At 30.3% G+C, this 27,723-nt stretch overlaps 1 protein-coding gene across 5 annotated transcripts; it reads left to right on the top strand.

Moving 5' to 3' along the window:
* The first annotated feature begins 696 nt into the window (after positions 1–696).
* Positions 697–27,723, top strand: LOC100163155 (phospholipase A2-like). 5 transcript variants are annotated; one of them, NM_001204978.1, is made up of 5 exons: positions 697–966; positions 10,588–10,908; positions 19,451–19,686; positions 26,763–26,922; positions 27,383–27,721. In NM_001204978.1, the coding sequence occupies exons 2-5, from the start codon at positions 10,700–10,702 to the stop codon at positions 27,540–27,542; spliced, it is 765 nt and encodes a 254-aa protein (NP_001191907.1). In that variant the 5' UTR covers positions 697–966; positions 10,588–10,699; the 3' UTR covers positions 27,543–27,721. The 5 variants fall into 5 exon arrangements, with proteins under 5 accessions (NP_001191907.1, XP_008181953.1, XP_008181954.1 ...); XM_008183731.3 differs by having other exon boundaries at positions 698–966; positions 10,585–10,908; positions 27,383–27,723; XM_008183732.3 differs by lacking the exon at positions 697–966 and adding an exon at positions 7,828–8,163 and having other exon boundaries at positions 10,585–10,908; positions 27,383–27,723.

Raw genomic sequence — 27,723 nt, 5'->3', positions numbered from 1 at the left:
TGCGGTTAAGTCCATATTTTCAATTAATGATCGTTTTAGTACGCGAATTGCAATGCAGATTTCATTTTTGAAAATGTCGATGAACTCGAATCGAAATTCCGACCACCAGTATAACACTATAGATTCCGAATAGGTCGCACTATATAGGTACGTCCGTTTATTCTGAGGACTATATCCTGTATGATAATTGTCTATTGAATGTTTGAACGTCATCATAGTTAAACAAAAAAAAATAATAACTGACTAAAATACATAAGTCTGTCTAATGTTTTATGTGTACTCCGTGAGTGTTAAACAAACACAATCTATTCAAATAATATTCGTATCAGACATCGTAGTATGCGTTAAGTAGAACCACTTGTAAACCACACATTTTAATATTTGGATTTAAACACGTACAGATGATAATCGCCTGCTTAATTCGCTTTAATAATAAAATAATGTTTTCGTAAAAAAAAAATAAAATGTTTTCGAGACGATATAGTTTTTAAACGTTGTAGTAGGAAAAACAAATCCAAGCCTTTGGAACGATCGGTATACAAGACGTACTGTGTTGTGTATGTCATAATGCGCCTACTAGAAAATTCCAAAATTCGAAATTTAATTCGCGAGCGTATAAGTGCGGTCAGGACGGGAAACAGATCGCGCGCGCCAAACAGCGCATCGCATCCTAAGGTAATGTGACCATCGTCGCCGTGTGCGCACCGACGTCGACGCGTACCAGTCGTGTGTTGCGTGTCGTGCCGATCACTTCTCAGTTCTCATATTATTATTATTATTTCCTCTTCGCTCAGATATCCGCCGACGTTAAAGTCACCGGCGTGCGCGATTTTATTTGCCGGCATAATTTTCCGACATCGTGTATTGGTGTTTCCATTTTCCGCGGTTTCTCGATCGAACATTTTCGGCGAGCGCAGTTCACAAACGCGCGAGGATATCAACACGCAATCGTTTTCGTCGTCGCCGGTGAGTACGCTGCGAGATATAGCCTTTTATAGACTTAGTCCGTAGTTTTTTATGTCGTCGTTTTTTTTAATTTTTTTATCAGCATTGGTGTTTGTTTGTTATCATTTTTTTTACGATTTTACGAATTGTCCACGTTCCGACTCGATGACGAACGACTCTCAAATAATAAGTAGGTAGGTATAGGTATAAATCTAGCGGCAGCTAGCATATACATATAGCTAGTATTGTCACCCGTATCTCTCCGCTTTGTTCAAAAAAGTTTTTTTTGTCATCCAACTCGTTATTTGACCACGTTTTATTTTCAATTGAAAATTTTATACCGTAAACGCGTGCGAGATTATCAATAACATTGATATATTTTTTGTCCAGTCAAAGGTGCTTAGATCGATTGGGTTTTTTCAGTAAATAACTATTATTTCATAATTAGTTTTTATTATAAATATGGTTTTGAATTGTCAGATAATAGTTTGACATAGATTTTTGTGGTTTTTAATGAAAACAATTTTAAGCTTTAATTTTTAATAAAAACAAATCTAAATAGGTATCTGTTTTGTGTTTCTTAAAATTCTGAGATAGATATAGGTAGGTAGCTATAAATACTTTAAAAATGTAATCTCTGATTTACATTGCGGTATTCAAATAGTTTGGCAAGTTTTTAAGTGTCGGGCCGGAATAAATGTGTATTATATAAATTGTAGGCACCTGATTTTGGTATAATCTCGCATAATCGGCCTTATAAAAATATTTCGTCCGGAATTATTCAGATACCTCTGAACCGGCCACTATAATATTATTAAAGCAGGTATTGTAGGTTTATGTCTACAACAGTCATGGTATACCTACCATGACGTGGATGAGTTTCCGATTTAAATGGGGAAAATTAGATTACAGTACGCGCCGATTTCGACGTCGAGACGCGCGTTAGCATTATTTATAGTCACGTCTCGTCCGTTGATTTATTTCCCCCGGTTTGATTATCCGCAATAATAGACGAACAGCTGAAGTAGATCCGGAGTGTACGTGCTTTTTAAATTTGGACGATTCACTATACGTATATAATAATAATGCAACGATCGTATTATAATGATATTGTATTAAATCGACGTATTTCCGCGACCGTTTTCACGCAATCGCGTGTCGGCGGAAAATTACGTCTGGAACACTGCGAGAGTTATTAATTTCAAAAAAAAAAAAAAAACCGGCGCTAAAGAATCGACGAATACGATTTAGTCGACTGCGAATTGAAACGATTTCGTCGGCAAATCGATTTCGAGAAAGTATACAATATTCATTGACAACGCACATCCGGCTAACGCGCGCGTCGTTGTACTCTATGTGTATACCTATAATACGACGTGTAGTGTAATATAATCTCGACAACCGAATCGAACGAGAACAAACTCGATGCGACGTGCATATAATAATATAATATACAGGAAAGACTGGTATAATATTGCGTACACGCCGCCTGAGCTCGAATTAATACGTACTATGTCTATTTTGTGTCGACCACTTACTTGTTATAATAATATTATGTAGGTAGTTAGTATATGGGTTATATAGAGAATTACGGCGACGGCCGCAGTATAACAATTAATAATAATATAGGCTATTTACACCGTTTTAGATTTTTGTCAAAACCAGAGGAACTTATACCTACACAATATGCTTTTACGAAATAAATGACGTCGTGAAATCGATTTAATATTATGTTATGTACTACAACCAACAGTGTAATATCTGAGTAACGACGTATCAAACATTCAAACACAACGAAAAACAAATCTACAACGATGATTCCATCATTTGTTGCGTGTTCGTATCCAGATGAAGTGACGGCTTTTGCGACACTTGTTTAGTCGAAACGTAGACGAAGAAAGTACTTTAGGTACTTACCTACCTATTAATTAATGTATTAACTTTGGTAAACGTCGCACCAATTAAATCCATTATATAGTTATTACGAAATGCTAAGACTTTCAAAAATGAACATAATATGCGATACGTATAGTTTTTTTTTTAATGAATTCTAAATCCATCAGCATTTTTGTCCCGTTGGCCATCTTGTGGTTCAAAGGCAATACGATATACGAGTACAATATTTTTATAGTACATAATAAAACATACTACAAACGTAATTTTCAGTCAAACGCACTAAATATGATTGGACACGTGTTAACATATCATTAACACAACGGTATTATCTGACAGATAAGTTTGAGTAATAAAAAAATAATTTTGTCATTTTTACCATAAACACTGAAAATAATAAATTATTACACTATTATATGTGGAATTTTCTTTTATTTCCACTAAATAATAATAAATTATGTGTATTTTATAATCATGATGATTTCTGACCTTGAGTTAACTTAGTATTTTCTTGGTTTAAGAATAACAAAATACTTAACCAAACCTAAATATTATTTAATAAACAATAATTACAGCAAATAGCATAAATCGGATTTACTATAAATGATAATTATAGTTATCACAATGTTACAATTTCAAAAATAACATAATATTATTTCAACTCAAATTATTTGATATTTTAATAAATTGAATCTATGAATAGTAAATATATATATTTTATAATATATATTTTTAATTCATATATGATTATTTCTTTCGTTAATATTATTGTTCAATAATTCTATAATTATAAAATTCTAATAAATGTACCCAGCACTCGTATTTTTTCGTATTCGCTACGTCTACGTAATTTCAGTAATATAATTCCATTGTACACTTGCGTATCGAACACATATATTTTAGTTTGTTTTCGATTCAAGTTCAAATATTTCGAACCATTTCCGTACAGATATTTTCTTGGATAGCGGAAGAGACAGTTCATTTATTTATTGAGAGTGTATCAAATACGCAAATTAATCATACATATCAACAACAAAATATGCCTTAACCTTTCAAATATGCATTCAAATGCGAAATACAATTTGGTCTACGAAATATGTTTGATTTCAGTCCATCATGATCGTGCATACATTTTAAGTATGACAAATAATGGTATTAACTTAATAATAATAACAATAATATAATTTTCACCTATAGGTTATAACAAATTATTATTATTTACCTATATGGCTACAAACTCATTATACATTTTATTTGCTGTATGTATTCAGCACACATTTGTAATACTAAGTAAGTTTTGTATGTTTAAGCTACATATGCAGCCAAGATTCGTTTTGCACGTATAATCCATTGATTACTGTGATTATTAAAGCACATTGAGAGAGTATGAAGTTAGGTATCGAAGAATAAACTTCCATAATTATAAATTATAATATAACTAATACCATACATTTTATATAATCATAAACACGGCTATTATGGTTTTTATTTGTTTTTTAATCTACGTTTAATTTAAAATATTAACTTACATTTATCAGCAATATTATACACAATATTTGCAGTTGTGTACAATAATAAAAATATAAATTTATTTATGTTCTATGAATAAATTATACTTAACTGGTGTATAAAAGACTTGGATTGAGTTATTTTGTCCCATTGATATCTCAAATTTATTACAGCCCTTAATACACGACCGGCTGTCCTTGCTCCTAATTTCAAAAAAAAATGTCGTTACAACAATATATTTTTAAACACTGAGCTCAATATTTTTTTTTTAATAATTAGGAAAAACGATTTGGGAAAATGGAATTTTGAAAATGGGAAAAACTAGTTTTTGATTTTTTTCATTGTAGGTAATTCCAAAAGAACAACCGCATAGTGACTTTAAATTTTTAACAAATTTATGTGATATGTATTAGCATTTACTAAACATATTATAGTATTATAAAAATTTCAAAATATTGTGTCTCTTGTCCTGCTATTATCATAGATGTTTGAAATGTTCTTTAGTTTTTTGTTTTCGATTTATGTATGACAATATTTTTGTTTTAGAACGAAAAAGCTTGAAAATATATAACAAGGTTCCTCGTAATAGTTATTATTACTATTTTTAATTAGGCTCTCTAAATTATATACCTAGGTGTATTCCCGACCAAGGGTACTCGCTTACACCGAGGCCCCCCAGCAGATTGTAATAATATATTAATATATATATATAATGCATACTTCTCCGTTCGATGGACATTGTAATAGCTTAGTATACTGCACGCGCATATTATTTGTCATATTATTATTATAGGTTATCATAATGTGTAATGAAATGTTTATAAATCATACGAATGTACGCCGATCATTAGTGTTGTGTCCACTGCGCAGACGTACCTAGTAATAAAACAAAATAGGTACCTATTTTATATATATGTGTTATTCAAGAACATATTATATCATGGACACGGGTGAGTTATTTTCCAAAAACTTGTCGGTACAATGATTTATAATAATTATTAATAATGGTATAGAAATTATTACAGGACATAGAGTAGATTGAATGTTCAAGTCTGGCACGTCGTATACTCATAGACAAGGCTGGGCAAGTTAACGATTTTTTTTAACTCGTTAAGTTAAGATATTTTAAAATAATTAAGTTAAGTTAAGTTAAAAGTTACTCTTATTTTTTTTCCGTTAACTTGTAAAGTTAAAAGTTAAATTTGAAAAAAAAGTAACTTAATTTAGTGTAAAGTTAAAATTTGCTTATTTGCAAAAATTAAAAATTCCAGACATAATATGGTTTATTAGATAGTTCTTCTTTACGCTCAAGAAAATTACTGAGAAAATTTAAAATGATGCTTCAAACTAAAAACACTCAAAAATTTGCATTATTCTTCGGACGAAAATTAACTTAATTTATATATTTTTGAAATTAAATTAACTTGAAGTTAACACGTTTATCTTTAAAAAAAGTAACTTATTAAATTAAAAGTTAATTTGAAAAAAAAAGTAACGAGATAATTAACTTAACGTTTTACCTTAATTTTAACTTTTAACTCGTTAGTGCCCAACCTTGCTCATATAGATCAAAATATGTAATAGTCTTAAAACACTATGGTTTATAGATTTCATTAATTTTTTCTATATTTGTATAATAGTTTAAAATAGGTATAGAATACTCATTAACTGTACACGTGCTTGTTTTTTGCATCTACACAATATTATATACCTTAGTATCTACAATACACCCACAGTCATTAAAAATAAGTCCACGGCTAGCTGCCCGATTACACAATATTCGTGTCTCTACAATGTCATAATGACGGTTGTTTGAATAATCAATTTAATGATATGATAAAATATTATCGCATACACTAGGATTCTTATAAAATTTATTTTGAAAAATCGTCTATTTGGACTTACGCGTTTGCTCCACTCAGAATCTAAAAAAAAAAAAACATTTCGAATTTTCCAAAGATTTTAAACAACTCGTAATTTTTTGTTTTGCATTATTTTATTAAGATTTTCACAACGTTAATTCATTATTAATATTATTATTACTACTATTTATTCTAATGTGGAATTATTATAACGTACACTTTACAATTCCACATTGTTAAACTACACGTAGACACGAGATAATACATAATATTATAGGCACCGTTAGTAGAAAGTATTTTTTTAATTTTATATAAATAAAAAACTGTGTGAAAAAACCGGATTGTTTGCGTTAAAAGTTTCACAATTTGTTTTGTTTTCCATACACACACAACACCACTATAGTATGTCGAACCGAGATCATATTATTATTATTGTTGTTGCTGTACGAAATAATAATTGTTTTGATAAAAATCGTCCATGAAGTGCAATTATTATTCACGAATTCACGACACACATGTTTTTTTTACTGGTCGTTATCTTCAATTTATGCAGTGTGTGTGAGTGTGTGTGTGTTTTTCTAATGTATAATTGGTGGATAGGTATTTATTTAATACAACTAAATTGAAGACCTCTGATTTCCTTGACTTAAATGTTACATAGCGCGAGCTATGGTCTTCTTGCTGTGTACAAATATTTTATGATTATTCTTTTAATCGTATCTGTTTTTTTATTTTTTTTTATTGAGGTTAAACGTATTTATAATATCTTGGCATCTATTTATTCTGCATTGAAATATAATATACACACACACGTGGTATTTCGTTATAAACATTGTATCAAAAGAAAGCAAAACAAAATTCGTTGTTCTTGCAGTACCTATACTAATATGATATTATTATGTTGTTATACGATAATATTATTATTATCATAGAAAATAATAGCTCGAAAGTAGGTAATACATATTATAATAATAATAATGAAAATATTAGCAACGTACTATACATAACAATATTATATTGTAAAATATAATATAATAATTGTCTCGTATAGTCAAAAACCCTAAAAAGAATACCCGTTAAAAGACACGCGTCGGGGAATGTATAAGTAGGTAGTCGTGTTCCAATCTTTTTTTTTCGTTTTCATATTAATAATATATTATAATAATATGATCAGTGCGAGTCGAACAATAAATATGTTAGTATCGCACGATTTAGATAAGGACGCTCTCGACACGACGTCAATAAGTATTTAACCACCCAATATTATTATAAGATGTATTGTAATTTGAAATAATTTTGGACGCGATGCGTATACTGTATAACCGCATTGGTTAAGTTAGGTTAGGCTAACCTAACATATTATACGTACCATCTACATCATAATCACCGACGGCGCTTTTTAAAACCGTACCGGTTTCGTATTTCGTTTCGAAAGCTGTCATTGCTTGTACGTGTGCGTACAACGCGCGTCATAATAATAATAATAATAATGTGTAACAATTATTATTATTGAAACGTTCACACTAGGTATGACGTTTTGTACGTATTATTTCGGACAATAGATTAATATTCGTCACGGCGGACGGTAGTCAAAAACTCGCGGATTAAGAAGACGGTTGCGTAACGCGTATGCTATAATATGGGTTTCAACGCGCCTGCGAATAATAGCAGAATAATATAATACCGTATACGTTTTCACAGACAATAATAATGAGTTAACTTATATAGTATTATGTGACAATCGATATAGTAATATTATTATAATTTTAGCACCGTTCGCGGCGTTATACTTTTACGAAAACCGTCTCGAGATTACAATATTTAAGTTTAAAAGCGCCGCTGATGTTTCGCCGACGACTGCGACCGGACAACGTCGTCGTTTACTGCATCATAATGATATTATTTTATAAACGTTATAGTCGTCTCGTTATCGGTCATACGTTTTCAAAATTCTGTAAGTACGCTAGTTGTCTCGTACCTATAAATTATTTCGTATGTTGTAGGACGTATACCTATATTATTGTGTGTAAGGTGATCTCCCATAACAGCGTCGGTTGCAGCGATTGTTAACGTCGAATGATATTATTATTATTATTATTATTTCTTTTCGAGTACCGTTATAGGCCGTCGCCTCCGGAGCTGTATTACACTCGTCGCACCATAATAATACCATGTGCGTTACGTTCGAGGTCAGAGATCAACCGAAATATTACCATATAATTTACATCTACGCGTAGGTATAATATATTATGGAGTAGTGGAAGTAGTAGTAGCTAATAGTTGTAATAAGTATTATAGTAGTGACGGCGATTAGTATAATAATATATTATAGTAATAGAATAATATAAGACGCCTAGTGATTGCCACGCCAGCTTATCCACGCAGTTCATTAGGCATTTAGGTATTCAAATTTTGATTTTTTCAATAATATTTTTAATCGCTCGGTTTTTTTATGACGCGTATAGGTGTAGAAACTGAGTGATTCACTCGGCGTGTATATTGCTGCACAGTTCATTAAGCATTTATTAAAATTCTGATTTTTAATTTTTTAAATATACCCAAAGGAGATATTTTGAAATACCTACTCAGGTTTTTTTATGTCATGTAGGTTGTACGTATAACTCGCAGTGGTAGGATGCTGTGGTCGTGGTGTTACAAACTTGGTTTTTTCTCAAACGAGAATCGTCTGCAGTTTTCACCGAATAATATAGATTGTAAGCAATTAATGTTTTATTAAAAAAAAAAATTCATTGTGCGTCTATAATCGATATCGAAATTCGACCGATTAGTCTCTGGCTCATCTATGCATTATAACGGTAATAACTAATAAGTACTCATTTTTTAAATAATTCGATAGGCCTGTACACGTTTAGTCACACTAAAATGCGATGAAACGTGTGCGTCTATTATTACAGTACATTAATAATGTTATACCGTAATGAAAATAATATTATTATTAGGTATTATATTTTATGACTTAAAGTAAAATATATTTTACGCTCGTCTGTTTATCCAATCCGCTAGCTTGCAGCTGCATAGCAGTTTTACATTATAGACAGAGCGTGTAAAATTTGAACCGACTAGAAAATTTCGTCGAGCGTGGAAATTCCTATACAGAGTAATCGAAAACTAACGATACCACGATCTGCGGTGGATCTAGTTTTAGGTAGAAGATCTCACCTGAATCCTATTTTAACCGATCTCTCTCTCGCGGAAGAACGAAAATCGAATCGTTTATAGTATATTATAATAATATTATTACCTACATCGCGATTTCATATTATTTAGGTATATTAATAATATTAAGCTCGAGTATTTCAAGCAAACCGAATAACCGTGATACCAATGACCAGGGCTTGAAACCGTAAATATTTTTGCCGATTTCGACTTGGGTTTTGGTTATCGGTATTTATTTTTCCGACTTTGATTTCGATTACGGGTATCGGTTATTATTTTTTTTGATTTCTTTTTTGGTTTCGAATTTTTCCGATTTCGGTTTTATTACTGGTATTGGTTTTTTCCTATTATGTTTTCGGTTTCGGTATCGATTTAGGTTTTTAACGGTTTTAACCGGTATTCAAAATTGCTATCGAATATCGGCTTCAAGCTCTGCCTATAACTGTTGTAGATGCAACACACGTTTAATTTATAATATTATAAAATTATTATATTATCATCACACTGTTGATTTGTCGAACATGTATTATAGACACATTATATTTTATTATAACTAATAATAATAAGCTGGTAAATTGTGTTTACTACTGTAATATAATATTTGAATTGATGTCAAATAATGACTGAGTGCCCCCCTCTCCCAAGATACTTTTAACTGTGCGTGTAAAAATTTATTTTTATTTTTGGAGTTTTTAATTACATTATACGTAGCTATATGCAATAATTATAATCAAACGATTAGATTTTTTTTATACTATTTAAGGATTGTGTGGCGTTACAAACTTTTTTCAATTTGTCTTTATTTTCTATAAATTTTTGATCAAATATTTTTTTCCCTCTAATATTGAAGTATTTTCTTTACCGAAATTCAAACTAGAAGTTTCTAAGTTATTAAACCATATTTTGTGTACATGCCTACAAATGTACACAGATGATAATAAAATAATATGAATGATAATGATTTAACATAAAGATGAGGTGGATTTCATATTATGTCTAGTAGGTACCTAAACACATTACGTCTTACACTCTACTATCTAATACTCGTGCAATTTTTAAAAATTATACAATTTTAACAAACTGATATAAATTTCATAAATACATTTTAAATGTCATTAATAAATTATTTTTATAATAATTTACGTAACTGTTTTCATTATACAACTTAACCTTATAACGTTTTTATGTTTATTTGCAGCAGCAACAGCAACAAGAACATAGACTCGATTTGTCTCTTCGCCACTCGCCAACCAAATGTCACGTGACCCAAGTGTTTATAAATACAGAAAACAATAAATAAATATATCGCCGAAATGTCTGCGTCGTATTTGTGGGTGGTTTGCACCCTGTTGGCCAGCGTCCTCTGGGAGGCTCACGGTGCGAGCAGCCCGACCAAAACGTACACGGGATACAAGCTGAAGCCAACGTCTCTGCGCATGATTTATTACCATGACCAGACCATAGCCATCGTGGAGATTGGCGAAGGCAAAGCGCTCCTCAACTGCGAGCTCGTCGAAATCTAGTGAGTAAATTATGACAAAAATACATAATAATAGAACATAATATTTGTCTTCCAACCTCGGAGAAAAAAAACTGTAAGAAATATAATAATAATATTATCTTTTTTTTTTGTGGGAGGGGGTGACTGCCGTTTGGATGATTTTCGAGCCTAAAGTGACTATAAATTATAATAGTCCTCGGGGATAAAGTCTCGTTGCACCCAATTTATTTCTATAATAGCAATTGGCAACTCCTTAATTAGTGGCCACTTGTTTTTCGCAAACAAACAAATTTAACAATGTGTCAAATATGTCTTCTAATATAAATATTATTATCTCTATAATATTATAACTTTTTAAGATTTTTTTTTATTGATTATTTTGGCTTATTTTAAGTATTTCAAATATGTTTTTCATAGCTTTCGTGGTGAATAGTGGAAATCTATTTAGACGATTACGTATTATTGTTATTCTAATAGATGCCATTATGTTAGGTATATTATTTAATTTTGTTTGAAGCTCTGAAAAATCAAAAAAATAACTGATAATATTTGAATATAATGAAGGCGGGTTTTCACTATACTCGTATTCCCCGTACACGAAAAAGCTATGCCCAACAACACGGTACCGTGGTTAATCGTGTGGTAGCCTAACCTAACCAACCAATCGTCACATAAAAGGATTTACAGGAACGTGTATAGTGAACCGTAGGGTTACCAAAAAGTTAGACGGTTTTCGCTCAGAATAGTTTTTTTTAACGAATACAATAATTTATTATTTAATTCAAATAAAACACATCCATTAAAGTGCTTACTCAATTATGAGGTATACTCACTTCTATAGTACAGTAAAGCTCTTACTTTTAACAATTTCAATAATAATTTTCAGAGCTTTCAGGTTGGAGCCTATATACACTGACATCAGCGCGTATAATAATGAGTCGCTGTAAATTGCGTCCCATTTAAAATTGTTATGTAAATTGCAATCCGGGTATATTTTGTATAATATGTAATTTGTGGCCTAAATATGTTTTATTCAAGCACATTATTATACGTAAGTTAGGTCAAAGGATATTTTTCTAAAGTCTTGACAAGTTAAAATTTCAATATCAACATTTTGTAATAATTATAATATACAGCCATACAGGTAATACAATAACCTAAATAGTTATATTAATAGATGCTATATAATTTTATTTGTATTGAGCTCTGTAAATTCTTCAAAAATATTTAGCTAGTGCCCAGTTTCTGTCAGTGGTGAATAAATATTACTATAAATGATGACTGCATACAATTATAAGTTTACGTCGTAATTTTATTGATTTTAATTTTTATTTAAAGAAATTCTAAGTTAGGTACAAATATTTAAATAGATTAAGTAAGGCAAGTACATAAAATAATGACACTAACTACAGCAAGTTACTAAACAGTTTTTTTAGCTTTTAAAACCATTAAATATCTAATAAAGAGTAATTTAATTACTCATAAAACATATTCGTATATGCATTTTAAATATACTAAACAGAAAAAAGTATTAACTTGCCTGTTTTTTTATCTGCCATAATATGCGACATAATCATATTATATCTAAGTATACTTATCAATCATTACCTAATAAATTTCTTAAATTAGAGTCAGAACCACGCGTGGTATAGTGTTATTGCAAGTACGTGGTTTCGATTTACCTATTTTATAATCTACCTCTATCACTGTTCGTAACTTTTATTCATTTTTTGAAAATATTTTTTTACATAATTTTAAGTCATTACAAAACAATATAGTTTAAAAAAATATAGAATTTTTAATATTTTATTAAATTTTTATTACTTTTTTGAATGAATTCATATACTTATACTTTTTAATTTTATAGCAGAATATTTTTTCTGAGAATTTTAATACATTATATAATTTAAATTAAGTTTTAAACTAGTAGACGAGTAGTTAACTAGTTATAAGTATTTACAGATAAGATAAGCTGAGGAGTGGAAAAAAAGTAATATTGAGAGAGGGATATCTCTCTGTGCAGCCACACAGTGCATTTAAACTATAAAACTACACAATATTCGAAATTCTAATTTTATTACATTTTATTAATAACTCAATATTTAGAAAGTATTCTGTTTTGATACATGAAATTAAAAATGCAAAGTCTTCAAAAAGTGAAACTCAAAATATGAAAAAGAAGATAGAAAATAGTAAAAAAAATTGCCTTTTTCGCGGATGTAAAAAGTTATGCTATTATATGCATTCATGTAAAAAATATATTTATAAGCAACATTAAACCCGGTTTTTGATAATATTAGTGTTCACCCTTCATAATCGCCTTGTACTACTGCTTATGTGTAATATACCGCGGAATGTCCTCAAAAACAGGGTTAACTGTATAAATAAATTACCCATATTACTCAGTATCCTATACATATTTTTGAATTCTGTTTGCGGGACATGAAACAAGACTATTGGATCATCAATCTCCCGCAGACGACAGAATTCTAAAATATCTATAGGGTTACTGAGTAATTTGAGTAACTGAGTTTTAGAGCGTACCCAGTTTTTGCGGACACACAAGGTATAAAGTACCTATAATATATACATATCAAGTAATATATACTTCGAAAAAAATACAAACACCGGGCGGAAACGACAAAGAGATGCGTGTGCACTGATGAACAACAGAAATAGACAGTGCGCAGTCCTATCGTCGTCACCTAATAATCGTTCGGTTTTCGCAGTTTTTCCTCGCGTTTCTAAACGATTTTTCCGCCTCGAGAAATGTGCATAATTAACGATATGAACCCGAATTCCGCGGTATAGAAAATGACCGGTCGGAAGAACACTATAATTGTATAGTATAATATTATGATGAAAAAATAAGTCATTAGAATAACTACGCCACTTGACGACACATTTTAATAATAATTAAATTTAAAAAATATACAAATAATTATTGCGGGCATGTGCAGCGGTACGTAAAACGCTCGGAGGAGTATTTCGTCGCAATATACTACAGGTTAAAATCACGGAGGCTGATCGGTAGATAAGTGAGGGCTTAGTCCCTCAAACAATTATCTAGCCCCCCCCCCCCCCATAAATTAAAAAAGAAATTCCGCGTTCGAAGATTATTGTAATTATATTGAAACACGACCGACGTTTTGTCGGAACAACTTATTTATTTATTACGGTCTGGCCGTCTGGGGAGTCAAAAGTTAGCGTAAAAGACCATTAACCAATTCACCATCAACATAAATACTAGTTTTAAAAACTGTTAGAGGAGTGAGGGATTGTGGTTGTGACGTGTACCTATGCCCTAGCCTGTTTAAATGTGGTCTTTATTTTTAAAAAACGCAATCCGAAATTCCTACTCCGGTTTCAACTTGGACGCCGACGACAGTTGGGATTAAAAGTAACTATTATGTGGTGTTATAATAAAAATGTATTGTTTATTATTATGTTTTTACGTCCTTGGAAAACCGCGGTGACAAACTAAAATCTACAATACCTTCCTAATAAATTACATACAAATTACAATATAATAAATAATAATATATTATCACAATATACAAAGTTTAATAAATACACATTTATGGCCAAGGTTAAAAGCCAAGGCTGAAACGTCCTAGTCCCGACGAGGGATGACGAGGGGGCCTCTCTATTCGGAGGGGTGAATCCGAGTTTTATCACCGGCCTCGTTGGTTTATGTCTTTCTCTAATTTTCTCGGTATTCCCTGCAACGCAGGACACGCTAGAGGGTCTTCCGGGGCGGCAGCGATTTATATATTATTATTTACACTGAATTATATTATTATTATTTTTATGCATTTTACAATATACATATAAATATTGTACGCACAGGGTTTCTGCCGTGCGCACAACGTAATAATAATAATAATAATAATAATAATAATAATAATAATAATAATAATATTTATAATATAATAACGTACGTTTACGGTTTTATTATGCGTTCTCGGCACGTCACTCGTTGGACAATAATAATTGTGTTGACCTCTGTGCACACGTTCGCAAAATTAAAATACGTTCATCGTTACACATAACATTATCATTATTATTATTGTGCGCGCCACCCGGAAGTGGTGATTGTCGGACGGCAATAAATAATAATATATTATAATAATACACAATGACGTTACGCGTATAGGTACCTAAACGCGCGAGCTTATACAAAAGACGAACGTCACTGCAGATAACTACCACAACTATTATACTACAAAATGCACGTTATGTCAGCCGCTCATCCAGCCGGACCGATGTTCACATAAATGCGAACAATTAAGCAGGTAGGTACTACGACGGACTACTATATACTTAGTATAAGGTATAATTTGGTAGGTACACACCGAGTATATTTATAATTAATAACGGACAATTTTGTTTTATTTTCAAAGCACGAAAACCGCACGAAATACTACGCAATATATCAGCAAATTATAATTGTGGTTTTATTTTATTGATTTGGATGCTTTTGATCTCGTGACCGCTGTTTGATCGAAAAATTATTTCGTATTTTTTTATCGTTCGTCCATAACACCACTTCCACTAATCACTACTTCGGTACTTCCCGAGTACCAAATTACCGGCTAAACGACATTATATAATGTTAATAAAAATATTGTTTTTCTGAAAATATATTCACAACACTATACACAAGTAATATTACGTATATTCAACAATACGTATAGGTACCCACTAATCGCGTCGATCAACGCAATAAAATGTGTCGAGTTTAGACCGAAGAGGAATATAGCCGTCGAGAATAATATTTCAATACAACCTTTCCTTGCGTGCTCCGTCCGCTTCGCATTTCACATCGAGCTTAAAATATCAATACCATAATATTATTATTATTCAACCTATTCTGTGTTTGCAGCTATTACCTAATAAATAATAATAAAGTGTTTCAGTATATTATCATCCAAACTCCATGGCCACATACAGTTATTGGTTGTGGATGAAGAGGGGGGATGGTAGATTAGTGAAGCAGGGAGCTTATTGTTTAATCGTCCGTTTACAACACTCCCGTAATTTACTAACAGATTTATAACATCGAGAGAATGTCATCAGCGCACCATATTTTGTTTTCTATCTCTGATCCACGCTCGACATACCAAACATATTATTGGCAGCAACAAACCAGTGTCGTTACTTTTAATATGTGAGTGAATTCGCCTGTTATCAAACTTTAACCTAAGAACATTACCCGTGTCCCTCCGTCGGTTTTTTTACGATATTTTTACACAATTTATGCATATACATTTTTAAATTGTAATCATTTACACTCTCAAAATTTACATAAAAATTAAAATACCATAAAATAGCCAACGCAGGGGCACAGGTATAATGTTCTCAACTCAAAGTCTTCCCAATTTGGGAAGACAGATTAACACTGGGAGCGCTGTCGACGCCTATCGTACTTATGGTTAGGCGGGTTCCCCCCTACGTAGAGTCGGGACTCGAGTCGGGAGATTGTATGTATTTTCCCGACATTTCGCATGCATTCTGCTTTAAGTGAAGTGTATTTGAATGTATTTGATAATATTAGTAAAAATTGTACTTACCAACGTATACAGTTAGCTATAAAAGCGTATAAAGTTTCGATAACAAAATTAATTTATTATAAAAAGTAAAATAACCAACATAAAACTATATCTATACATCACGAATCAGAAGGTACAAATTGTTTCCACCAGAGCGCGTTTTGTTAATCTGCTTCCCCAATAGGTTAACTCACTGTACAATATTAAGACTAATAACACAGGGTTAGTTCTGCTAAACGTAAATTCGTTATATCGCATATTGTGGATCGAAAAGAGAAAGCAAATAGTTCGCTGACATCCTCATAAATTAAACATACAATACGCATACTATCGTGTTGTTCATTTATTTACTTTATTTATATATTTGTATATAAGCAGTAAATATTGAAGTCTGCCGGGTTTTTATGACAGTTTAAAATATCAAGTGCCCCCCCCCCCCCAAACATAAATATCGGCCAATGGCATATCACCTCACGCCGTCGTATCACTGACCTATGCAATCGTCTCACGGTTATTCGATTCCGAAGCTTAACGAGACGACGGTTTTACCACGATGTTGCGCAAACCCATTAACAGCATAATAATAATAATAATATTAATAATGTGACGTGTAAGTTAAAAATCGGATCTACGAAAGTCCGAAATGGAGCAGGCTGCAGGTCGATGTCGCAATAACCGGTTGTCGTCGATATGTATATATTATATTGTGTGTTATAAATTATAATATAGCATCCCAGACAACAATTTTTTGCTTAATAATATTATTATAACATTATAATAACGAATAATATTAGTATAACGTTATTATAATACTCTTATAATATTATCATTACAAAATGCTGTCTGGGATGTGGTGCATCGTGCATGTGAGTTGATCTGTAGAAATCTTGAAAATCAGCAGCTCGATCATAAATTATAATAATATTATATAAATTAATTTGTTATTTCCAACTGTGTTATCGACATTTTACTTTAGGCGTATAATTAATAATAATAATAATAATAATAGTATACAACACATCGCACGTGGCACCGTAGTGCATGTGATATTGTGTAAAATATTGAGAATATTCACGCGATTCGTGCTCAAAAATGATTCTTTATTAGGTACTATAATATTATATGTTTTAATTATTAAAGCCACAATAAACCTGAACATTTCAAAACCACAGATTGCAGCTATATTATAGGTACATACTTCAAAAACGTCTTATTGATACTTTTAAGTATATTTTTATTTTAGTTTCAGCGTTCCACAATACAATATTAGTTTGGAAGTTTGAAATTTTGTGCGGGACTAACGAGACTCTATTAGGCATTATAATATTATTATTTATTATCATCACTATATACGGAGAGCAAATTTTTCTCGGAAACCCAACATATTATTGGCGGGCATTCATCAAAGTGCTTCAATAAAGTTTTATAGCTATATGTTATTATAATAATATATGGTAGGTACGTAATACATTTTTTTTTTTTTAGTAATTTTTTTGTTAAAAGTATGAGTTAATCTAATGACCAGATTATCTATTACTAATTAGATATAATGAAAAAGTAAAAATCATCTCACCACGATGGAATACTAAGAGACAACAGCGCAACCAAAGGCAACTAAGTTTAGGTATAATTAACAAATGTACACATCACAGACGTAAAATGAGTGGGGCGTCTCCAGAGTTCTGAGTATTTTTTTTCCGGAATAAAACATTTAAATGGCTCCTACGCATAACCGAAAGAAAATGTAATTATAGCGTTTGTGCATCATAATATGATAAAAAATAATCGTCCTTGCGATGTGACGAGCATAATAATATTATTATCCTTTGATAAATTTCGTGAGAAAGAATTGCAATTTATTATTCGTGTGCCAAAACTATTATGAACAGTTTGTTGAATCGAAAATCATAAAAAAAAAAAAAAATCAAAAATCATTTATTTGTTTATTTGTACCAATCTATTATACACACAAACACAATCGGAATGACAATGGGCCATGAACGCGTATCAAGGACGCGTAGATACCTCCTAATCACTTTGGAAAAATAGCTAGGTTGGTGTAATTATGCGTACCATACCTCCAGTACCTGATACGAATGAATCAAATTGCATTTATATCAGTGGCATTGCATTAAGCTGTATTTTAAAATTGTAAATTGTTTTGTACATCTTAAAATATTTACAACTCGTTTTAAAACTAAAATATAGTAAAACGCCTACGCGATGCCCTAGATAATAATCTCACCTATACATTTTAGGTAATTTCACAATTTTAGAAATTGATTTTATGATTATAATCATTATTGTAAACGTATAATTTTCTATGATGCGTGTGTGTCAGACAGAGAGAAAATAAACAGTGCGCCGACATCCACTTAAGAGGAAGCTAATACATTCCCACAAATTTGATGTTTTAAATTTTTGATTTCCGCTGGAAAACATACAAGTTACGGATTTTAAAACAATATAATAATTTTTTTTTATAACTATATCATTCAAATAAAATTCGATTTAGTTTCGAATGAATGTTGTGGGCTTGTATATAACTCTCTTCCAAATGCGGTTCTTTTTCACGCGTAACCGCTTTCTATAATGATTTATTTAATCTCTCAATTGCGCAACGACCGACTATGATAGGAGGACCACTTGCAAATGAGGTTGATTTGGCGTTTAAATATAATATTTAAATTTTAAATGTTCTCAAAATTGTATTAAACTCGCCTATATAAGCTCCCTAATAAGCTCTTGTGCGTGGCTCCATATTAAAAACAACGTATTATTATTATGTTAGTATTATACTGGTAATGATTTTTATTATTTATACGACTGTTATCGTCTATCGTCGCGAAATTATGGAAAAGTACCCTAACAAAATAATATTATGACACGTTTGCCGGGAATCTAATTTTTTTCCGTCGTTAAACTCATAATATTATTATTATACCTATTGTTACACACAACGATCATCTCTTATACGTATAAAGCTAACAATTAAATATAATATTTTTTAGCAACGACGACGAAGGCAAAGAAATGTTGAAAAATTTGACGAGAATCAACAAGCCGCTGCGGATCACCCTAGAGCAAATGATGAAACTGATTGGCCAATGCGATCTGTTGGACCCTCACCAAGTGAATCCGGAAGAGGTGAGGCTGCACACGCGTGGGGTCGACGGTGGAAAGGAAATGAACTCGAATGGCGTCCAAACGACTACGTCCAGTTCGCTGTACTCGGGAATACTACCAGGTTCGTTAATATATTTAATATTATGTTTCACAAAATAATGGATCTTCGATTTTTTTTCGCATGTGACCGATAGATAGCGCCAAGTATTTAAACGAGTCCACTTGACAAAACGTATTCGATTTCGAGTTCAGTGCGTTACGTCCCATATTAATTAATATTTTGAATATACTCTATACGATAACGTACCTACGTATAAAGTATACGCACTAAAATATACGATTATAATTTTGAATTTAATTCCTATATGGTTTGAATGTTAAAAATGTATGCAATTAAAAAGTCACCTAGACGTCATATTGACGAATTCAAATTAGTTTCCAGAAATCTCAATATATATGATTAGTATGTCCTCATCGGGGTAGGGTTGACAAAAAGATTCTTAATATATAGGTATAATATAACATATTATTATTTACCTAAATTATATCATCGAGAACGCTCTGCTTTTTCTTTCAGACGCAGTCACACACACTAATATTATCACTAACCGCGCACAGGTTTACTCGACCCGCTTACTACTTAGGAAAATTGCTCATCTTGAACCCCTTAAAAACGGTCGGTTTCTCGAAATCTTGAATATAAATTTAATACAAATAATAATTACCTGTGGTATATATTATAAAAATGCATGAGACAATATTGTGTTTTTATTTATCTGAAATACCTATTGGCTATTATACGATCTAAATAATTATTATAACGACACACTGCACCGGAATGTAGTGACTTGCGGTAGCGTCGCTATTGCAAGTACTCCGGTCGCGGTATGCTAGTGGAAGTTATCTTAACGACAAAACACTTTGGTTTATCGATTTATGTATTGATATTTCATCAAAGTACGCTGTCTTTGGTGTATAAAGTAAAATAATATGGGTTTAATCAAAAGGTTTAATAAAATAGTGACACAGAGAGCAAATTCTATAGTGGAAAACGTTTCGCAGCATGACCGCCAACGTTTGAAACGTTGAAAAGGTTGCAATTCGTATGCGTTTGGTGCGGTATGTAATGAATCGGGAGGCGTATATTTCCAGGCATTATAGGTAACAGTTTTAATTTTAAATGAAACCAATATACAGGTAATTTTGACTAATAAACTTGAGTCAAAATCATAGAAAATTAAGTAAAGTTAAGTATAATAAATAACTAGAAGGCCCGTGAAACTCGCGTTAAAAATAGTATAATGTTATTATTATATAATATATATATATAATATTTAAGAAATATAGATGCTTATGTCAGGAAATTTCCAAAAACAATATTTTGAAAAAAAAGTTTTTAAGAACTTATCTACGTTTCAAATCAATTTAATCCAAAATAATATTGATATTTTAAAAATTGTAAAAAATTAACTACTTGACTTAAACAAACGTTTTTACTTTTTACCGACAGTATTTTTCTAAAAATCAGGTTCACAAATGGGCAATTTTGAATTCTACCAATACCAAATATACTCACTTAAATTAAGAACAATTTTATTTTCTGTATTAAAAAATAAAATTATAAAATTATTTATTGTACTTGTAGCGCAAGTGTCCATAAATTATATTTATAAAACAAAATGTTTAAATATTGACTGGAACAAAAGTTATTTAATTATTTAGGTCCTTCTGTTACACTCTGTATATATATATATATATATAATACATATTTATATTATTTAATCACGTTCATAATAAGAAATAATAATAAACTAATAATAAGAAAATATACATAATATTTTTGTGATGAGCTTTCATGTGAATTATCTAGATAAATATTATAGTGCCCCTTCAAAATTATAAAACCAATTTTACTAAAATTCTAATATAATATAAATTATTTATAAAACTGAAAAATATATTTCTTGTTATTATTGCCAACAACGGTATTACGATAATACGAGAACCTGCGTGCGGGCATGCACTATACATCGTTCTCTACAAGCCATAATGAGCATATTAAAATTAATTAGGTATAGGTTTATTTCCCCATCCATTTTAAAAATAAATTAAAATTAATTTCGTAGAACCGTATTGTTTTTGTTTTAAAATATTTTTTTTTTATTAATATCATATAGTTGGCATTTTATATATTTTTTTTGTTTTATGAAGTATTAAAAATGTTATATTCAATAATAAAATAATACGCTTATATTTTAGCATTCAACTATTTCTTACCAAACATTGATTATAATGTATTATTTACTATTTATATATATTTTTTAAATATTTAAGGTGAAGTTCATCCTTGGTTCAACATTTTTTTAATATTGGTTTAATATGATTTACAAGTGGCTATAGCATATAAGTGCATACATAGGCATTTGACAATATTTATTTAGAACCAACTTTTCCTTGAGATAATACAAATAAATATTTTTTTACTTGATTAGTTTGTATTAAAATGTATAGATTATTATTAATTCATTATTGTAAGCATTTGTATAATTAACTACATAATTTTGAACAGTGGAATACTGGTATTGGCTTAAATCTTTTGATGTTTCATTCTTATAGGTATAATATTCAAATAGTTAAATTAAAAGGCTCAATCCGTTGTTATTATAAATATTATGCCATTATATTTATATAAATCTAATATTAAAAAAATACTAAAAAACAATAAAAATAAATTTAAAAAATGATGTTTATCTAGATAAATTACATTTATGTTATCTTTATTTTTATCTAGATAATTTTTTAGTTATCTATTCCCAACACTGGATGTGAGCAGTCATCTATTAATGGGACTGTAGGATTTCATATTAATGGGTTGAAGGTAAGACGGTTTTGGAAGCGTTGGTAATATAATGTACCTATTTTAACTTCTTCATGGATTAACTTTAATTTAAGGTCGGAATGTATTGTGTTGTTAGAGACTTCGTGACGTAATAGGGAGGGGAGATTTACTATGTTTTGAAACGTTTCAATTTCTAGACCGATTAAATTAGGAATTTATAGATGAGCAGTTTAGAGTTGATGTTAGTGACTAGTGTGTTAATTATTATTGACAAATGTTTTGAGTAGGCGTAATCGAGAATTTAGACTGAGTCGTTAAATTATTTTAATTTGCTGGACCCAGCTTAGTCTACGGTCTAGACTCTAGAGATAACCCAAGGTATTTAACTGAATGTAAGGTTGGAATTTGAGTGCCCCAGATGGGCACAGTGGGGAAGGTACAAGCCAATCACGGAATAATTATAAGGAATAATCAATATAATACAAATATGATAGAACAGTTATTATACCATAATACTACAAGTATTACAAGTAATGTAAAGAATATAATTACTTAAATGTGTATGTAGCAATTATGTATATGGTCATACATATGATATTTATTCTAGTGCATAACAGGCAGTCCTGTAAAGAATACTTTTAAAAAGTACTTGAGTAAATACGCAAATACATTTTATTTTTAGTATTTAAGATACTGCTCAAATACTTTAATTGTAAAGTATTTCAAATACTACTCAAATACTTTGAAAAATTATTTGGAATACTTTTCAAATACTTTTGGTTTTTAAAGTGGGTTTCTAATTATCGTAATATAAACACATAGGTAGTAGGTAATCTAATAGTTTTAAAGGGAATATTTTTATTCAATATTCAATAACTTTTTTTAGAAATCTTGTTTTCACAAACCTTTGGGCTTCGGCTAACACAGAAATACAGAATATTAAATAAAACTATTATTCCATTATTGTAACTGACAATAATATATTTCCAACCAATTATTTCGAATAAAAATAAAATGTTCGAAATAAAAAACGAAAGTATTCAATACCAAAAAGTATTTAATACAAAAAAAAGTATTTAAAATACCATTCAAAATACTTCATGTTGAAAGTATTTAAAAAGTTATTCAATACTTAAAAAAGTATTTGAATACATTTACTCAAATAATTTTACTTAAATACTTTACAGGACTGATAACAGGTGTGTACATATAAATTATGTTTACCTACATACTTATGTACATAATAGTTCAATTTACAATTTATTTTATATCAAAAGTAGGTTTACAACTTATCTATATTTAACGTATCCTCTGTTATATACATTTAAATGATTCGCATACTATAATATTGTGCTGGGAGGAATAAGTAGGATGATTTGATAATATTACTTTTTTGCAAGGCTGGGCAAGTTAATGATTCTTTTTAACTCAGTTAAGTTAAGTTAATATGCACTAATAACATAAAGTTAAAAGTTAATTTAACTATAGGTTAACTCAGTTAAGTTAAAAGTTAATACACACTTTGTCAGAGGCGGACTTACAATTTTTCCGCCCCTAGGCATTACAACACTAGCGCCCCGTACATTGGCGTGCTCCCATGGTGGGTGGGTGGGGGGGGGGGGTGGGGGGGGAGTAATGCCCCATGAACTAAAACAAAACTATAAAAATTGTATTTAGGTATTTTTATATTTATACATACCAACTAAACAAATAAATATTGATACAATTTGCATAGGTACATTTGTACACTTGTACAATAATTAAATCATTTTGCGCCTTGATTTATCTGAGCACTCTAATCTCTATAATCTTAATCGATTAGCAAATTTTTGAGCAGTATGCAGTATGCACTATACAGGAGACGGGCGACAGTACCAGCGTCGCGCGTCGTCATGATATTTATTATTATTAATTACTTTATCAAGACACCTGATTTCCAGAATTAATTTCAGTATTCTAATATTGTGGTGCCGGGTTCGGGGTGAGGCGGGTCATTCCACTAAGCACTAAGCGAGCTGTCCCCCACCTAGCTAGTAGAGCGGCTATATACAATGTAGTAACGTACTCGGCGGCTCGAGGCAGTATATTTTACCACCTTGGCTGGCGTTTTGCGCATGCGCCATTCACAATATTGTACGTGTTTACGCCGCACACCCGTATACCATCACCCATGCATTAACATAGGCAACGCCGGATTAACATGAAAACGAAATATACTGAAGTAGTGAAATATGATAAAATTAAAAACAAAATAAATTAACTTAACTTACTTCTTGAAATGAAAAATTAACTCGTTAATTTCACGTTAATTAAAAAAGAAATTTAGTAAGTTAACAGTTAAGTTAATGAAAAGCCAAAATTAACTAGTTAAGTTAAAAAGTTAATATAAATTTAACTTATTAACTTAACTTTAACTTTTTAACTCGTTAATGCCCAGCCTTGCTTTTTTGTTTTGATCATAATTATTTTTTAACTAGACGATGATTTACTATTGTTTGTCTGGACATTTAGACGTATTATACTCTTCCATACGATTATCTGCATCTTCTTATTCAGATTTATTTCTTTATTACCTTGGTTCTGAACAAGTGCCCCGACATCGTGATGAGGGGGGGGGGAAAGATTGTACATTTAACCAATTTTTAAATTGTAAACAATGAATAATGTTTTTTATAAAAAAATAACGACTTATACCTATTTGGTTAATATTTTTGAGCTATGATGTAGGTAATATGTTCCTGCAATATTAATTATGAATGATGCATGTAATTATGACGTATGACAATTCATATATTTACTTTAATTAGCTTTGTAAATTATATTATAATATGTAAAATTATCGAGTGGAAACGAAAATTCCCCAGAAAATATTATACAGTGATGTCACACATTCTAAACTCAACATTGCGAATACGACAGCGTCAAGAGAGTTAAAAAATCGCACCATCCTTAAAACCACATCTTAATCGTTGGGTACTTAATAATAAATGTATTTATTTTTGTGTAGAAATTTAATATAGTTATAATATATTATTATATAAATTGTATTATATAATATATTATAATTATAACAGTATGTTGTGTGTGCGTGTGCAAATTGATTTTCCCGTTCTGTCGTGTACTCGTATTATATCGTACTCGTGCGACTATTGACTAGGAAATCTAGAACAATTAATGGTGGATTACAATAATATAATAAAATAATTTAATTATACAAGATAATTATAATGTTGTGTACAAGTTACGAAACGTAAATCAATAAATACTTAAGAGCATTATAAACTATTATCCAAACAATTAACCGACTATTATTATTATTATTCAAACAATTAGCGAACACCTCTAATGTATCAATTTACGAATTTTTGCGCTGGCACGCTGTTTTCTAAAGTATTCTGATAGAGTTTTAACAACGCGTTTCACATGTTATATAGGTACATAATTATACTATAATATATAGTTAAATAATTTCACTAACAAATTGTCTAAAATGTTAAGCATGCAATTTATTTCGAGTACAAAGTATACCAGTCGCTTGCATATTACTTTCAAAATAATTTTACTCAGTCACTCAGAGTGAATGTCAATTTGTTCAAATTATATTTGTACGAGATTAAAATATTGATATTGAAATCGAAATGTTTTTTTATCGCAATATAAATAGAAAAATGTTTTACGTTCTTACGCAATTTTAATTATACAGTTTCCATAAACAATTTATTGTTGTACGGGTGCAGAAAAATTAAGCTATCATTATGAAGTTTTTAATAATTAATTGTTTTTAGAAGAACAATGCGCGCATGGATGTAACGTTTATATTTTACTATCATTATTCATTAGTTCATTACTATTGTATGGAGATCGATCTTGTTCGTATTAAGTACTTTCGTATTGGTCGTTAGGACTTCTACAATGAGCTCTTTCTGTGTAATAAAATTTAGAAGAATACTTTTTATAAAAAACCGTAACATATTTATTGCAATTTTCCTGAAATATAATACTCAAAAATAAAAATATATTACGCATATACATTATGAACATACTTAGCGTTAGACTTATTCCTGTTGATAAAAATTAAATTATTCTATGCCTATTTTAATTATTGCTTAGATATTTTCATACTTACAGGTGAAACCTCTACACAAACATGAAATAAACATAAGCTACATATATTTAATTTACAGAAATATTAAATTTATTATCAAATAGGTAGTTACTTTAAAAAAAAGAATTTATAATAATCAATTTCTGAACAAAATCGTCAAAAGTTAAACGTTAAAATATGTAAAAATATTGAAATTTAAAATTTGGAACTATAAGTTCGTACTTACTTATTAAGCTTATGAATTTGTTTATAGGTACCAAATGGTGTGGCAGTGGAGATCTAGCTTCAACGTATTTTGATTTGGGATCAGAGGTCAAACTGGACATGTGTTGTAGAACCCACGATCTGTGCCCATCAAAGGTCAGATCGTATGCTACTAGATACAACATCACCAACGATTCCATGTACACAAAGTAAGTACTACAGTTACGATTTAAAGACAAAATATTATATTATTATAATATAATATTATATTATTTTGATATTATTAACTGTGTACGAATTACACAGAAGAGATATATCTTTTTATATTTGTAATTGTATGAACGTATTTGACATTTCAATTTGTAGTCACACTTGTTTAAGGCATTACCGAAGATAATAACGTAAATAAATATATTTATTTTATTATTAGGTATTATCATTGATTAATTATACATATAAAATATAGCTTATTTAATCAATGGTATTATGTACCTGACACATTTTTAGTCTAAACGTGTTGCACAATCTAAAAAGTAATGAAAGTAATAAAAACATATAATATAAAGCCTTGGTTGATATAGTAGCTATAACGATTTTTTAGAAGTTCTATGTAGACAAATTAAAATAAAGAACACATTTCATGATAAATGTATTACATTTTTTTTACAGATCTCATTGTATTTGTGACAAAACATTTTACAATTGTCTGAAAAAGGCAAATCATTCGACCGGAGATCTCATGGGAACATTATACTTCAATATACTTCGTGTGCCATGTGTGGATGAAAGGAATGGAAAAACAGTGTTTAAATTACCACCATCATATTAAATTATATTTTAATGTTTGTATAATAATTAAGGTACTTTATGTTGTGTATTAGTTTATTTATATTTATTTTAATATTTATACATGAGTAGAAACTGATAAACAAAATCAAATTATACAATGTACATTACATCATCGAAATAAATGTTGACAATAGTATATTGTCAAAGTATTAATTGTTATA

The sequence above is a fragment of the Acyrthosiphon pisum genome, chromosome A2 (assembly GCF_005508785.2).
Source record: "Acyrthosiphon pisum isolate AL4f chromosome A2, pea_aphid_22Mar2018_4r6ur, whole genome shotgun sequence".
Taxonomy (NCBI): Eukaryota; Metazoa; Arthropoda; class Insecta; order Hemiptera; family Aphididae; genus Acyrthosiphon; species Acyrthosiphon pisum.
This window is presented reverse-complemented; position numbering and strand designations above follow the sequence as displayed.